Source organism: Miniopterus schreibersii, assembly GCF_964146895.1.
Source record: "Miniopterus schreibersii genome assembly, chromosome: 1".
NCBI lineage: Eukaryota > Metazoa > Chordata > Mammalia > Chiroptera > Miniopteridae > Miniopterus > Miniopterus schreibersii.
The window spans coordinates 177,421,110-177,438,141 of record NC_138101.1 but is presented as its reverse complement, the minus strand read 5'-3'; the positions used below and the strand labels follow the sequence as shown (position 1 = coordinate 177,438,141).

Below are 17,032 nucleotides of genomic sequence, written 5' to 3'. Positions count from 1 at the left end.
GACCCCAGCCCTGCCCTGGGCAAGGCTGCGCCTCCTTCACGGGAACAGTAACAAAAGCAGTACGTGGTGTATTGCTTAGCAGCGTGCACGTTCCGCAAGCCCTTTCGTATATAACCTCCTTTTCCTCTGGGGGTCAGGTGAGGCAACTGTTGTCCGCATTTTGCAGATGAGGAAATCAAGAGGTTGAGCGATACTGCCTCATAATACTGGCTCGGTTATTGCCTTGTCACTGGGCAGCAGGCATTGCTCTGGACATCTGCATGTATTAACTAATTTCATCCTTACGACAACTCTGAGTTACATGCAGAACTTGCTCAAGATTGCAAAGCTACCAAGTAGCGGGCTGGAATGTGAACCCAGGTGGAGTACTCGTGAGCCCGAGCTCGTAAACACCTACATCCGCGTGCGCTGACATCACAGATGTTCCCAATGTTCCACCAGTGGAAATCTGCAGCCTTCCAGGTTCATTCAGACTGTAAATGTGTTTATTTGGCCCAACCAATATTAGATCAATTCTGAATTGGTTGCCATAATTTAAAGATTTATCTTAAAAAGATTTCATTTGAAAAATCCAGATTTCTGGCTTCCCTTGAAAAATCAGAAGTTCTGGAAGCATTGGGCTGGCATCCCACAAAGTCACAACTGGCTGGAGCTGAGGACATGCTGTCCCTTTAGGCAGGTCATACTCTTTCCAATTTGTCACAGTCCCCACCACTCCCTATTATTGCAAACTGGCCTCTTTGCAACTCTGTTATCTGTCCAACAAGAGCATTTGAGTTTGCAACCCCGGCACTGCAAAAACCTACAACCCTAAAGAAATAGAATGTAATGTCTTCCCCGGTACCATTGATGCACTACCCAAGCCATACATTTATCCAGGTGTATATTCATACAACCATCTCTTCACATGTCCACCCATCTATCATCCATCCCTCCATCCATCCATCCATCTTTTCACTCTGCCTGTCTCAGGCACCCTCCCTCCCTAGCTTAGCTATTCTCAAACTGACTGCACAGAGTCACACCTGCCATTTCTTGACCAATATCTTCTTTTCTCAGAATTAGAAGGGCAGTATCAGAGGATGGGAGATGAGCTGTCGAGGAAAACAGTTATGGCAGGTGCTATGGACTGAATTGTGCACCCCCCCCCCAAATTCATATATTAAAGCCCCACCCCAATATGAATGTATTTGGAGATAGGGCCTTTAAAAGGAGGTAATGAAGATTAAATGGGGTCATAAAATGGGATTAGGGGACCCTAATCCAATAAGACTGGTGTCCTTACAAGTGGAAGAGACACTTGGAGTGCACACAAAGGAAAAGCCATGAGAGGACACAGTGAGAAAGTGTCTGTCTCAGAAACCAAACCTGCCGGCACCCTGACCTTGGACTTCCAGCCTCCACAACTGTGAGAAGTTTCTGTTGTTTAGGCTCTTCTGTGGTATTCTGTGGTGGCAGCCTCAGCAGACTGATGAAGCAGGGAACTGTTTTCCATGTGTCCCCTGCCCACCGATTCCACTGCCCCAGCCACTATCCTCTCCCTTGAATAGGCAATCGCCCAACACCCAAAGCCATTTGGGTTAGTTACTAAGAGAAGTTGTCAGCAATTCCAGTTAAGAAGATCTATTATTTTCCAGGGTGTGAACACCACCATCAAGATGGGCTGGGAGGGTGGGAAAAGGGCTGGGAAGATACCACTAAAGAATTCCACCAGTGAGATGCACTCAGGACATCTCGCTAAACCCTGTGCACCTGAAGGAGGGAGATGCTGCCTGAAATCAAGGCATAAGGAGACTTTGGCGCTGAGACACAAGCATGAAAAATGTTAATAAAACCCAAGGTGGTTTAAGGAACATTGAGAGCTGCGGGTGCGTCCATCTAGTTGGTTGGGTTTAGCAAGCTGTTTTGACTGGAAAGTCTGAGTCCAGCTTAAAACAGAGTGATGGTGAGAATAATTACTGCAAAATTGGCTTCATCTTAAGCCTTCCTATGAGTTTCCTCCAGGTGTTCTAGTTAGAGAGGCTTATGTTATTAACACAAAGATAGGTGGCTGCTGATTAACCCCAGAGGGGCCTAAAGAACTGGGAGAAGGCCAAACTGGCTTCTGCTTCATCTCTGCATCCACTTTCAGGATGCTGAAATGGTAATGACTCAGGTGTTGGGATGATGGTGTTGGAGAGAGAGGCTGGACAAACCCCAGATGGGTTCTCAGATCCCAGGGACAGCCAATAGCAACAGACTTCAATCTCAGATTCTAAATGGAATGAGCAGAGATCTGGAAGTGGTCCAGAGGCACTGGCTCTAGAATCCCTCAGCAGCAGGTTTAGAAACACTACCAGGACTGCCTTCTCTGCCATCAGAGGCTCCTAGGGAAACTGTGACTTTCAGTAGATCGAAGTGTCAATCACAGGACAAAGGTTGACCAATGATTTTATCAATACTGACATACTCAGAGCTCAGGAAAGAGCAGAGAAATACAGGGCTGTTTGGATTTGCCTCTAATTCACTTCTAGCTGCATGTCCACTCAAACAAATATGGAAATACTGAAATCTGAACTGGGTTGGGTTGGCCTTTTAACCATCCAGTGAGGTATAAATACAATGGTCTAGAATACAAGGCGAAGTCCGGAATCATAATTCAATTTCTCCCCTAGTCCTCTCATCGATGTATGAATTCAGACTAAGCTCCTCTGACTCCACTGAAACAGGGAAACACCACATGTGGCCAGTTCTCTAAAAACATGGAAATTTGTGAAAACTGCCAATGAAGAGCTTTGGGCATCTTGGGAGCACATTGGCAAAGACCTTATCTAAACAGAGTCCTTCACTTGTGTCCTAATCCTTAGTTTGAGAGTAAATTGCTTGGGGCTTGTTATTCCAGGATCTGGGCCCAGGGCTCCATGAGGCCTGAGGGTGGGGCCCTGGGGAAAAGCAAGGATCTGGGATGGGAACCAGGGATCCTCGCAGGGGTCAGAGAAAGGTCTTGGGGATGAGTGGACTAGAGTATCTTCCCGCTCGGGTCAGTCAGGGTTCCTCGATGAAAGTTTCTCTTGCTCCTGCTGATGCCTAGTTTTGGGGAAAGGGAAATTGCTCCAAAGATTGGGAGAAAGAGGAAAGGTACTTGGATCCCATGGTGAGAATGGAATTTTCTTTAGCCAAAAAAGGATTTCACTTCCATTCCTCCTTCCATACCACACCTTCCCCAATCTTCTTTATATTCACACATTTTAAGAGCTTTTCCTTCCCCCTCGCTCATCCTACATGGGCACTTCACAAGGGGAGAAGCGGGATACTGGAGTCAGGGCTTGGGGGTGAGCAGTGTTGGGGACTAGCCCGCGACAGGGGAGATCAGTCTCCAGTTAAGATGGGGAGGAGAAGCGAGAGAGAGGAGGGCCCCTGCAGTCCAGGCAGGGACAGAGTGCCCTGGGGCCGTCGCCGTCCCGCCCAGGCAGCCTGCTTTCAGCTCCCCTCAGCCCACAGCTGGCTGGCTGGCTAGTGACCGAGGATCTTCCCAGGGACAAAGTGATATGATGAACCCAAGCCAATCAGGTTCTCTCTCAGGAATCGGAACTAGGAGGTACCAAGGAAAAAGGCAATGGGAGCTTAAGTTGAAAGGCTGAAGTGTAGAGGGGAGCTCGGGAGACCAGGATGAGCCACACACAAGCGAAAATTCTGAGTGAGCAGAACCAGTGTGTAGAGCGCGTCTGCGGGGCGAGAGAGTAGCCTTGGGTAGAAATGCAGCAAGGGGCAGAGACTCCCAGGTAACGAATCCCAGGGCTGCCTCTGCCTTCTAAAGGCTTTCCCATTCCTGCCACCTAAGTCCTTAACAGCAGCTGTCCCCTTTCACCCAGATGACTGAGGTCCTTTTCCAGGAGAAGAGCCCATCCATAACTAATAGTCTGTACGAGTTCCACGCAGGCAATTTGAAACTGAATTATTATCTGGAGACGTGCGCTTTGGGGAGACCGAGTAGGTGGGATCCCTTGGCAAACGAGGCCTGCCACCGCGGCTTCCCTGGAAGCATCTCGTGTCCTTGAGCTTAGGTTTTAGGCAGGAAACGGGGTGACCTCATTTCTCCCTTCGTTCGTATGAAGTCAGGGTAGGCCCGGACTCTAGTCCTGAAGACAGGAGGTCGTGGCACCTACAGAGAGCTGGTCTGGCCTGAGAAAGTTAAGTGCGAATCTCCCCGAGGGACGCTTTGAAACCATCCCTTCTGACTTAGTTAAAAGGAGCGAGGAGGCGTGAAGCCATGTTTGGTCACCAACAGACCTCGAGAATCATCTCTCATCTCCGGGGTCAGGCCTCGGGAGGGCTCCCTGGAAGGGGAGCCGAGAGCTGCCCTCGTCAGTACGAGCCCTCATCTGTTATGCCCACAGCCTCCTGGAAACGTCCCCCGGCCAGGCCACCATCAGCACTCGACTGAAAACACCTGGAAGCGGCCCACTCAGGGCAGGAATTCATTATTAGAAGAAGAAGAAGGGAAAGTTTGTCTCTCTCTCTGCTGCTTTCAGGAAAAGTCACAGGCTGAGAGGGAAACTGAACCATGTCTGGTAACAGGGAGGGATGGAGGCCGAAGGGCACGTCTCCAGAAGCCTCTTCACACGAAGCACGACGGCCCTGGGCCACTCAAACCAGTCGTCGTCCTAGAAGCCCTGTGAATCAGCCACGGCTCTGGTTAGCCCAGTGTCCTGCCCTAGCACAGGTGTCTGGTAGCTCCGCGGGCAAGTCCTCAGAGTGAACTGCATTTCCCTGTCTGCTCTTTTTCAAAAAGGTCCCCCGTGGACCTAAACAGGCTGCAAAATTATTTGGTCTTCCTTCCTCAACATTACCCCCTACATCTCTGATACGTGCCCATTGGTCCCAGGGAAAGGAGTGCATGTGGGAGGAGACATTTGCCAGCTCACTGGGTCTAGCAGGATGTGGCAGCCACTACAGGGGACAGGGACATCCACTTCTCCTTCCCTTCAGAATACGGGGCGCAGTGAGGGTCTGCACTCCCCCCGTCCTAGGGGTTGGGAGTGGCCGCGTGGCTGCTCCGCCTGAGAGACCTGATGTGTGTTGCCCTCCGAGGGCCGGGGCACAGCCTCCCCCCCCCCCCCCCGCGGGCAGTCGTGGAGGGGCTTGTTGATAATGAAATGAAACAGCGAGTGGCCACACGGAGGACGGCGGCCCAGGAGACTTTAAGTCACCGAGATTTGGGGGGCTGTTTGTTTAGGCGCAAGTCTGTCCTGACATGTGCTTGCTGTCTCTTGGTCGTCCCTCTCCGGATCTGCCCGGAGCTCTGGAGAACTCGTGCTGCGTCTGAAACCCGCCCTCGGTGAGATTTAGAGGCGCAGGCAGCGCGCCTTCCCCAACACTTAGGATATTCATCCGAGGAGTGTGACCGGCTCCCTCCTTCCAGCTGAGCAAAAGAAGGTCCTGTCAGCGCCACAGGACAAAAGTGATGGTGACGGCATTAAAACTAAAGTTTGGGGAAAAATGACACTCCCAAGCGGTTTTAAGACCACGGTTTTTAGGTCAGAACCTGGTATCTGGCACTTCCTCTCGCCTGCATTCCCCCTCCCCATTACCTAACCCTCACTTCCCATCTCCGACTGTCACTTGGCAAGTCTGGTTTTGCCGGACGAACTTTTACGGTCTTGTCTCTGAGCAGTAACTTTGCTCACAACATACAACACAAAAGACACGATGCGTAGAGTTCAGCACCTCCGGGTTAAGCCAGAAACTCGCTCTGCGGGCTGACAGGGACCACACGCTCCCGAAGCTTCACCGGGACTGTGGCGCTGCGACGGAGTAGCTGGCATGCGAGCAGTTAGCACGTATATGTGCATGTACACACACCAAGAAAAAGAGCACCGCATCGCATCCAAGTTCAGCAGAAGTAATTAACAACGCAAGATGCTTCGCCAGCATCTATCTCATGGGTGGTACCAGCTTGGCAGATTTTCAGCTCATGAATACGACCTGTGTCTTCTCTCTTGTGAATGAACACTCCCTGTGGCAACTTTCCTGTGCACGTCTCCTAATCTTTAATACTGGAGAAAAGAGAAGAGGGCAGGGATGGGACCTCTACTATATTCTCAGCGCACAGCCCAGGCTTTCTGCAGCCGCTGCTCCCAGTGCAGATCACTGGCGATTCTTTCATCTGGAAAATACTCACCGAGTTTCTGGTATGTGTACAGTGTCATGCTGAGCACTTTAGTGAATTGCGGATGACCAAGAGAGGTTGTAATAGATATGAACAGAAATATGACATGAGTGGTGAGGGGGGAGAGAGGAGGGACCAAGTCTACCTGGGTTCAAATCCACGTTCCATCACTTTCTAGCAAGAGACCGAACTCTTAGTGCCCTGTCCCTCACCTGGAAGAAGGCACGATTAAAGGCCTGCCTCGTCAGACTGCTAGGTTATTCCGCTTAGGCACGTACAGTGTGTGTCAAGACGAACAGTAACAACAAATATTGGCACAAGCAAAGACAGTGCCTAGGTGCGTCCTGGCAGTTCGCACTTGTGCTGCGTCTGAAACCCACCCTCAATGAGATTTCATGGCGAACGGCCCTGGTGGGTGCTGGGGCTGATTTGTTTGCTGCTGGGTGCAGAGCACTGTCTTAGTGTGTACAGGGGTCTAAAAAGTGGTCTCCAGGAGGAAGCCATTTAATCTCTGACATTTCTGATTAAGATATGTTTTCCTTATACCCTTTTCAGATACTTCTGAATGCCCTATTTTAACATGTGAACTGTTTAGCTTTTCTTTCCTGGTGGACAGTGAAAGTGGAGAGGAACTGAATTAATAGTTACAGAGAATGAAACATCTTTCCTAATTTCTCAAATGCTCCCTTGATCTTCGAAATCAGCCAATTCATGTCATAAGAATTCATGGGAAATTTACACTGAATCAGCTGTAAAAACTCAGCTTGGTTTTCACAAATGTTCTACTGAAGACCACAAGTTCTCGAAATGCACCTGACTCAGAGGGAGACGAAGGGCCACAGTTGGGAAAGTCTGCCTTGCCCACCACTGCCAGGACAACCGACACAGTTCTCACCTCCCAGTTGCCAGGGCACCGTTTGCTGTCCAGGAATACCTCCCCTGACTCCCTCTTTTGCCCTTGCAGCATGTGGCTTGAACCTGCATCCATCATGTCACTCTGTTTCATCATGTTTTATGTTATTGTTAGTAGTATATGAGTCTCTTCCATTCCTTGTAATACAGCCTCAAGGATGGGGTTTATCTCCTATTGGTTCTGAGCCTCCCCTTAGCACTTGGTATAGCTCAATAAATACTGAGTTGTTAAAGACCATTCCTGACCAGTCTGTACCTACTGTGCGCACAGCACTCTGCTGGGCACCCATAGGAGACACAGTATAAGACTTGACTGTAACCTCCAAGACATTTAAAAACCTCTGTTAGGGGAGCAGGTGCAAAGTGGCCATATAGAGAACAGCTTTAGGGTCACTAGCAACTTGGGTAAGAGAGGTCCCTATGCCAACAGCTGGGAAGATTTGATGCCTGGCTTTGAAGGGGCTGAAGCTCTGAGGTCATGCACTGAGTGAGTCCTGAAGCTTTGGTGGGAAGGAAGCCTTGTGGCACTAGGAGGGGGAGGCTGGGTGTTGTGCTGGAAATGACTAAATTATCCTATGGGTCACCAATTGATTTATTTGCTAATTGACTGGCCCAGCTTTGGGCTTTCAATGTAAAGAAATCATTGCATCCTTTATTAGATACTGCAAGAATCTCACCCTTTGTTCTGCAGGGCCATACACAATATATTAGTGAAACCTGAATTTACACCACAATAGTTGTGCCACTAATGACCTTCCAAATGCCACTAATGCCATACATGACCCGCTTCTTGGTTGGATCCAAACCTGTCAGTGAATTCTGAGCCCATCGACCTCCCTCTGACACAAGGGCAGACCCCCACGCCAGTGCCCGCCCCCTCGCCTCCCGCCTCCCCCATCTTTCCATGATTTCATTTCTGAATCAGTTACTCATTGGAGACCCCAATTCTTATACACCTCCCCTTTTTATTTGGTGGACAATACTTTATTCGGAAATGGTCCCTCCTGTAATTACAAATCCTGTTAGTCACCCTCCTCCGCTCCCCAGGGGGACTGTGGGCTTTAATTAATTAATGTGGTTAAACCGCTTTGAGGTGCCTGGTTGAACAGTGCTATATAAGTGCAAATTATTATTATTATGGCTGTTGACATCCCATGGCAGCAAAGCCTGCAGCCTCACGCATCTGGAGGCCTGAACAAAGACTTCTTCGTCTTCACCTTCCCTGCTCTGTCCGACATGCCTGGCTCAACGGTGTGAGAGCAAATCTGTTACCATCTCAACAGCAATCAACTAATTAATCCCCATTAGGTTGGCTTCCGCTTCCTCTTCCAAGCAGCATAGTCCTGTTTCATTTCATAAATCAGCTCTAGACAAAGGTCATAGTGTCCCTATGGCCTCTGTTGGCCTAAAAGAAAAAAAGAAAAAAGAGGGAGAGAAAGAAAGTTTGAAAAAAACCCCCTCACATAAACGTTGTTGTTATGAAATGCATGACCCTTTCACTAGCAGCCCGGGGAAGCTTCCTTCCAGCGCGTCCGCGTGCACACACACCTGTCTGTTGCACAGCCAGGCTCGGCTGCGGGCAGCTACAGACCAAAGGGCGTCTTCCCGGGCTGGCAGGGAAGAGGTCATCCGGAGAAGCCAGAGCCCCTCTTTGGCTTCCTCCTCTCCCCCCAGGTTTCCCCGGAGAAAGCCAGCTGCCATCTGTGGCCAGGAAGTCCTCACAAAGGCAGGGGACTGTGATTTAGATGTTTTGTGCTACACCTAGCACAGGCGGGCCCGTTCAGAAGGCCCGGGACTTCCACTGTGACGGTAGCCACTGAAAGCAGCCCTGTGGGGGAGGCTTGGCCTCTCGAAGGGATGCTGCTGACCAAAATGCTTCTTACAAGGCCGTGCCTCAGCCCCTTTGTTAGCGTGGACGTGGGTGAGCCTCAGGGGGCCATGTCTTCATCGGCCCCCATTTATCCTGCCTATTGAAGGGCTCCTTCAGGACATCGGTCAGTCTCTGTGGGAAATGATTTGGAGAGCGACAAAGGAACTCGGGCCATTTGGGGGGCCTTGGGAATTCAGTAAACATCTGGACACGGAAGGCCAGGTTCTCAAGCAGCCTAGCCGGGGACATGTCAAAAGAGAGAAAGAGCTGTGTGTGCAATGCAAGCTCTTAGTTCTGTGGCGACATTTGTTGTAGAAAAACACAGACGCCCCAGTAGGTAGACAGGAAGATTGTTCAAATGTGCCCGTTTGTCAGCGTGTGTGAGCGCCGTGCACTATGTGACAGTTCTCATGGCCTGTGTGAGGAAATCAGAGTTCTGCACGGCCGGGAGCAGCGTGTGACGGGCTCTGATTCTGGGCATCCTGTGAATAACCCAGGATTGCGTAAGCCAGTCCTGGATGCTGTGAAACATTTCTGCTGTCCTTAAGGTCTGTAAAGCACTTTCTGGTCAAGGTGACTTGGATTCTCATCAGGAGCACATTTTAACTGACAAAAAAAAATACCTAGGACTGAGACTAAGTGATTTATACTTCATGGTGAAATTCAGGATCTGAACTCTTGACTCTCAGTGCTCCCTTTAGTGTTGAATCAATCCATTCAGAGCACATTAGTCAGCATGATTCATTAGTCACATGGCGCTAATCAGCATTCCCCAGGTCCCCAAATCTATCTTCAGACGGTAAAAGAAACTGGTTTCTGTTGAGAGGCAACGGAATGCCATTTCATCAGCATGCAGGAGCTCACGTCTAGTTTCAGTCCCACAAATTCTTGGGAATGTTCCTCAGTCATCCGAGCTGGAACAAGTCTATCTCCTCTCTCCTTCCATATTCCATTTTTGAACCTCGATAATTTGTGTCACAGTTTGACTTTGATTAAAGTTATTTTTGTTTTGAAATAACTAGGAACCTTTTTTTCCCAGCCTTATATCCCTTAAGCACCATAGTTTGTAAACAATAGATGCTCAACAAATACCTGCTGAACTGAACTCGCTGAAATAAAGCTCACGTCATATTCCAGAAAGAACACCGAGTGCTTTTGGAAGAGGTTTTCAAAGAAAACCAACAACCTGGATTGATTTAACATCTTTTGGTATTACTACCTGGGCATTTTCACAAATGGAAATTGTTAACTCTGCAGAGATAGCCAAATGGCTTCCAGGTTCTAAAAGAGGAGTGTGGATTCAGACCAGCTATAGTCCAGGCCTTGGAATAGAGTTTTTCTCTAGAACCTTATTCCAACTAACATTTTGTTCCATGTTTTAAAAAACTGGAACAGGAAAAAACATTTTGGGGAAAAAAAGTGTTTAGTCTATAACTTTGGGCCCCAATTCATACCCTGCTTTGTGCTATAAGTACTAGTAGCTGTTGTTCAAATATCTTTCTTACACAATGCATAATAGCAAAACACATGCTAAAGTTTCTGCTAAAGTTTCTGCTTGAGATAGATTCTGTTTTGGGTGGGGAACCAAGATTTTTGGGGTGCTGATCCGTGGTGTCATTACTGACTGTGATACCCTACTTCTCTGCTCTAGACTCTACTTGAGGGTCCTGACAGCATTTTTCCAGCTTTTTAGAAAGTTTATGTTATTAATAATATTTGAATGTACACTGATAGCATTTTTAACACAAAATATTGATGTTGCACTTCAACATTATGCAATGAGCCCAGACCTAGGGTCTGTACTATTGCACCGTGGGACTTAATCTCTGCAACTAGACTCTGAAAGGGATGTGCCACTCAATATTCCTCTCTTTCATGGTAATAGAACAACCAAATTTTAACTGTACTCCAGGCCATCCAGATTAACAAGTATGTAGCCTCTGACCAGCCATTCTACTTTTTGATATATACCCAGAGAAACCCTCATACCTGCATACCAAGAAACATGGCAACTGAATTCATTAAATTAACAAATAATTTGACTACCTCAATTAAAGTGAAAGAACATGATCTATGTGTACCAACTTGGATATACTGCAAAAACATGATGTTAAGTGATAAAAGAAAGTTATGGCATGATGTGTGCAATAAACCAAATTTGCATTTATGCAAATTTGGGATGCACTCAAAACAAATCTCTCTTTGAGGCTAATAGCCAGAGTTAAAAAAGTGAACAAAGCACAGTGTGGGAAGATATCGTGGAGGAAGGGAATGTGAAATCAATGTTAAAAGAGAAGAAGGGAACTAGGAAGATGGGAGCCCTTCCTCATTTCCCCTGGGAAGCTCCTCACCAAGAAGCAGGCAGAAGCTGCAAGGGACAATGCTTTGGCCTGGTTGTGCTTTCTGAGGCGCAGGGGCACCCAGCAGCCCAGGGACCATGTTGCAGGCCTGCTCTGCCCTCTTTTCTATGACTCTGGGAGAGAAGCTCATGCTCTCTGCTCCACTGACCCCCAGGGCTCTCTGCCCAGGCTCCCACAAGAATGCCAGTCTGTGCCAGGTGTGTGGGTGGCATTTACCAGGCAGACACCTCCATACCTGGATGGAAACAGATTGAGAATCTTCTGGGTCACTTTGGGTCCACCAGGAAGAAAACATTTAGATGGGTTACTGATTCAGACTGAAATCTGATGAACTCAGGTGGTGCTATTTGGGGGGAAAGAATTTTTCAATAAATCATCCAGTTGGCTCAGTGACTAAGAAAATGGAGTAGAAGAATCTAACCCAACTTTGTGACAAGGGAACAAACAGAGGAGATTAATGTCCCTCCCAATATGCTTTAAAAAGCAATCAAACAACCACTCTTGATTTTACAAGAAAGATGAGGCCGTAGCTCTCCAGCTCTGAAAAAAATTATTGTTTTACTTGTTTTCTGGTTTCTTCTAAATCCCTATACCAGGTGGTTAGAAAAACAGGAAACTAGCTTTGTTTCCAGCACCTTCTCAGTATCCATCTCAGGGTCCCCTGGGCTCTCCTTAGGTTCCCCATCTCCATCCTACGATTTATGCAGCTCATTCAAACCTAAACTAATAGAGGACAGCACCAGAATCCAAATTCAACCCATCCTATCTGATCTGGATTTTTTTAAAAACAGTATAAAAAACAATTCTGTCCTACTGAGAAACAGCCATTATCTTCAGTCCTGCTCAAAGCAATCTGGCTTTTGTTTTTCAAATGCTCCCTGGATCCCCGAGGAAAAGGAAGGAGCAGCAGAGGCCGAGCGAACAAGGAGCCGCACAGTCAACCGTGTCTTCTCCGGGGCCAGCCCTCTGGGGCCTGCTTCTCTGCCGGCCAGCAGGCCCCGACTGCCATGAGCCCCACAGAGGCCTGATGGCTCCAAGTTTTCCCCAGGCCTCCTGCAGCCTCGGCCACACAGCCGGGCTGCTTTTAACTATAGAATCTTTATTCCTGGCTTGACACAGAGGCCCAGGGGTCCCAGCTGTGTTCTGGGTGGCACAACATTTGGGGCTTCTGAGCAAAGGGCAGGACCAGAGCAGATACGAGTCAAGTTGCAGCCCGTGAACTCTCCTTTCCCTCCCGCGGCCCTGTGGTTCTGTGGGCCCACCCTGCTCTTCCCTCTCCGCTAGGTCCTCGCACCCCCTGGCCTCCCTCTGTGCTAGCCAAACCTCTAAGCTTTTCTACCTGGTGGGTGCTGAGGCTTCCGGGGTGAACTCTGGGGACAAAAGTTAAAATGGATCAACGGCACCTACCCCCCCTTCACCTTTCCCACTTTAGCTGCACTCCCTCTCTCTTGGGACCTGGCCCCTCTCAGAGCCGAACCATCAGAAGCTGGGGCCTGTGAGCTGCTTCTCCTTTGAGGCCTAAGTATTTCCAGGGTCTTGGGCCCCACCCTGAGAGGCCAGGATCCCTGACAAGTGCCCGACAGACAAAGAAGATGCAAACAGCGGTGTTACCATGGCAATGGCCGGAGCCAGCCGGCCTCCTGAAGATGCTGGGAGGGTGGGATTTCTTTCTTTTAGTTTTTCTTTTTTTCCGCAAAAGGAGAATAGCCCCGCTCTCTATTTTACTACAACAATGGCATGGACCAGCTCCTTCAAGTGTTTAAAAAGCAGCCTAAGAAATCTCTTAGCAAGCCCCTCAGTGTCTCCAGCCTGCCGTTTTATTGTCCCTCCCAGCCCAGTGAACAATGGGGCAGGAAGGGTGTCAGGCCCCAGTGGCCGGCTGTTCCCAGCATCCTAATCCTTGAGAACGGGTGAAGGGAGTGGCCTGTGGAGCGACTTTGGCCTCACCTTTTATTCCCTCCCTCTGCTATGCTCCCAGGAGCTCTTCAGGTATTATAAAACCCCAGCTTAGCAGGCCAGTAGGAATCCTGGGGCTTGCTAAAGGGATAAAAGGCACTGAGGGATCATTCCCACACTTACTAATAGTGCCCCCCAAAAGGTGGCCTGTGTGGGTTACTCTTTCCTACCACTCCAGGCCTACAAAGGCTGGATGCGGAGCCAGAGGCTGGGCTGGCAGTTCCGCTTTTAGTTGGTACCACAGAAGCTGCCCTCACTCTCCCTGCCCTTCCCTTCTCTGTCCCCCAGCCTCCAGGCAGGAATGGCACACTGTCCCCACTCCAGCTCTCGGTACTGATCTCCATGCCAACTCAGGGACACCTTGCCAGAGCAACCCCTCACACAAGAAAAGCTTATTGGCCTCGACGGCTGGTACCTTTCCAAGATTACCACCCAGGGATCAAAGGTTTCTTTGCTTTAAACCTGGGGAAATGTGCAGGTGTTTTTTTTTAGCTCAGTCATCTGTTAAGAGTGGAGGGAAAAATAAGATTTTATGTTCCAGTGAGTGGAGAGCTCAAAGAGACAGTTCTACTGAGCTGAGTGAGTGACAAGCACACCATCTCCTTGGAGCAGCAGATGCAGCTGAAGCTGTGAAGGCCTTTAGAGGTCACCCAGGCCAATGACTACAGTCCAACTAAGACACATATCTGCAATGCAACTTCTATACAGAAATTGAAAACGCACACACACACACCCTGAGACACAGTCATACAACAAATATTTCATGAAACAATGCAATATGCTGGTTGTGACTCATTCATTTCATTTTATCACCCAGGAATGGGTTGTGACACAATTTGCAAAGCACTGAATCAAGGTCAATGCTGTCATTTCAAGCTGACAAAACCAGTGTGCCAGAGATTTTCTTAAGATTACACCAGAGCTGGAATGGAAATCTAAGGGAGGGGTCTCTCTAGTAAAGGAGAGGTCCTTGTTTTTCTGAGGGTCACAACTTTTTTTGGTTTTCCCAAAGTCTTGGGAGCACACAGCTGGAGGAAAGGGCCTGCCCAGGGGCTTGTACTCAGTGGCATTTCTGACAGGGGCAGAAGGGTTTTGCTGCCTCAGAAAACCTGAGGTGGAGGTATAGCTTGAGGGAGTGGGATGGATAAGGCAGCTTTCAAAGCAACCAGGTAGGGCTCTGCAGTCTCTCAGACATTTTTATTTATTCCTTGGGGTTCTTGGATCATTGGACACTTTCCTGAAATTTTTTCTTTCCTGGACACACAACTCTAGGTCAGCCACCTTTAGCAACTCACTTTCTCCCATTTTCCAACTTTTTCTAATATTCTTTCTTTGTTGTTTTTTAAAGTCTACCAATTGATTATAATTCCAGTCTCTACTTTCTCAAACAGCTTCCTCTTTCCTGTCAAATTCATGATCTTAGCCATGGGTGTCAGAGAGGCGGCCCTGTGAATGTTGTTGCCACAAACACTATCCCAAAAGTTATCCAAATTAGACCCGGCTTAGACATGCTTTTGACCAAAATGTCCCGTGATCAGGACTCTCAATACAAGCCATCTGGGCAGAACTGGCTCTTTCCTCCCCTGAAACTGTTTTGTAATCTCCCATAGAATTTCTTGAAATCTTCATCTAAATTTGTTATTTAGTGGACTTCTAATCTTTTAAGAAAGGCTGTAAAAACGAAGAGCCAAAGCCACACGGTGCCCTGGGTAAATAAAACTCTAGTCTCCTGATTGCTTATTAGTTATACACCCTTAGAGGCTATGTAACAAAGGGGCCTGCTGTTTGCTTTGCTTAATCTGGTCTTAAAATCTCTGCTTCTTTGTCAGAAAACAATATTTGCAATTGTAAAAAAAATATTTACCAAGGAACTTGGATAGCATAAGTCAAAGGCTAAGAGCCAAAGGTCAGTGGTTCTTACCCCAAATTTCCCTGGCCCCGAGTCCCTGCTGTGGAGCTTGGCTGCACCAAACAAACACGCTGCTTTCCGGGTCCATGACGAAGCAGACATTTTAGGAGAGGAAGGAAAGGGAAGGCTGCAGCCTGTGGCTCAGTCAGAAGCACGAACTCGCCAGCCTGCCCTGCAAAATCCCTGCTGGATCTCTGCAGCGCAGTGTGTCTCCCTGGGGATAGTATAGATGCTTACCCCAGTTCACAAACCTGGGAAAAATTCTCAACTCACAAAATCCTACAGGGCAGGAGGAATCCCATGGACAGCAATGACAGCGTGGTCCTCTGTGGTTCAGGCTACATGGTCACCTATGCATCTCTGTGGACAGGGCCTCCTGCCTGGCGGGGGGACAGGTGTGTCCCCTGAGCATTTCTGTGGGGAGCCTCTTAATTTACCAAGCAGCTTGGGACATCTGACCCTGTGGGCTAAGTTCAGTGGTGTTTGAATCAGTCTCATGTTCACTGTTTTCTGGACAGACCTGTCATTGGATGCCTTTCCTACCTGCCAGAAGATCCAGTGTCAGGGAATGAGCCACCATTGGGGATCGGTGGGTTCCTGGGTGCTCTACCACGAGCCGGGACTCAGCGCCTTCTGAGCCCCAGGCCCATGTCACAAGGTGGAGGTCAGCAAGGGGCTTGAGCACAGGGAAAGGAGGTGGAGTAACCAGAAGGAGACCAAAGAAGAAATGCTCATGGAGCCCTAACAAGTGCCCCACAGGCTGCCCGCCAAGCCTTCAGCCTGCTAAGCAAAAGGTCTCTGAGGCAGGGCGGCGCCCTCCACCCGTGTCAGAGACTTACTGCCTGCTCCTCACTCCACAGGATCTGTGGAGGGGCCTGGGGCCTGGGGTGGTGGCAGCTCCTAGCTTGCTTGGTTTGACCCTCACTCTTTGGTTGTCTCACTCTGTTAGAAAATTCTATAGTTCTCCCTAAGCCCCACCACCACTTTCTGTCCAATTTTTGCCACAACTGCCAATCTCTTTCATCTTATCAGGGTAAAAACAACTGGCCAGTTCCTCTTGGTCTTTGGTTCTGTCCTGAGGTAGTTTCGATCAGGAGCATAGCAGTAATTATCACCAACAACGAGCAACACCGAGCATAAGCACCTTAAAGAAATGGCTTCATCTAAGGATCTTACCTTGAAGAACCAGGCCTTCCTTCTTGATGGTGTAGACAAATGAGGTAAAGGGAGCCAGAGGGGACTTGGCAATGAGAATCTGCAATTAAACACATTTCCCAGGGTCAGTCCAAGGAGAGATCAGAGGGGAGCCCCTATTCAGTCCCCTTCCCATTTGAGACAAACTGATGCCATATGACCACAAGCCATAAGGTTTATTTACTATTATTTTTTAAAATACGTCTTTGTTGATTTTTTTAGAGAGAGGAAGGGAGAAGGAGAGAGAGAGACATTGATGAGAGAGAAACATTGATCTGCCACCTCCTATATGCCCTCTGCTGGGGATTAAGCTGGCAACCCAAGCATCGAATTGTGCCCTGACCGGGGCTTCCTCTCCGTGCACGCGATAATGCCGAAGCAACTGAGCCACACCGGCCGGGCCACAAGGGTTTTTTTTTTGTGTGTGTTTTTTTATTATTATTTTAGAACCAAATGAGTGTTATTCTGTCAATCGATTGATTACCTTGGAAGGCTGTACATTTATTCAAACTATCCTGCCCTTGAATGCCATAGTCTTAAGCCAGGTTTTTCTAGAAATAAATTTCATAATTTCATGTCATGTGCTTAAATAGTTATCTTTATGCCCAATGATAAAGCTAGTCTAATTTTATTAATAAACTTAGCTATTTTACTAAAAAAGTTTTCAAAACTCCCTTAAGAGA

The 17,032-nt window shown here is 48.4% G+C and overlaps 1 protein-coding gene across 6 annotated transcripts in view; it reads right to left on the bottom strand.

Moving 5' to 3' along the window:
- Window positions 1–17,032, bottom strand: part of RAD51B (RAD51 paralog B) — a 550,373-nt gene that overhangs the window by 85,302 nt on the left and 448,039 nt on the right. For 4 of the 6 annotated variants that reach the window (XM_081121112.1, XM_081121114.1, XM_081121115.1 and 1 more), the window contains exons 10-11: window positions 16,332–16,410; window positions 8,006–8,465 (exon numbers count right to left, since the gene is read on the bottom strand). In XM_081121112.1, the coding sequence (XP_080977238.1) occupies window positions 8,449–8,465; window positions 16,332–16,410 (96 nt within the window). In that variant the 3' untranslated portion in view covers window positions 8,006–8,448. Of the gene's footprint in view, window positions 1–8,005; window positions 8,466–16,331; window positions 16,411–17,032 lie in introns of those variants that run through there. The other 2 variants (XM_081121113.1, XM_081121116.1) reach the window with 1 other exon arrangement.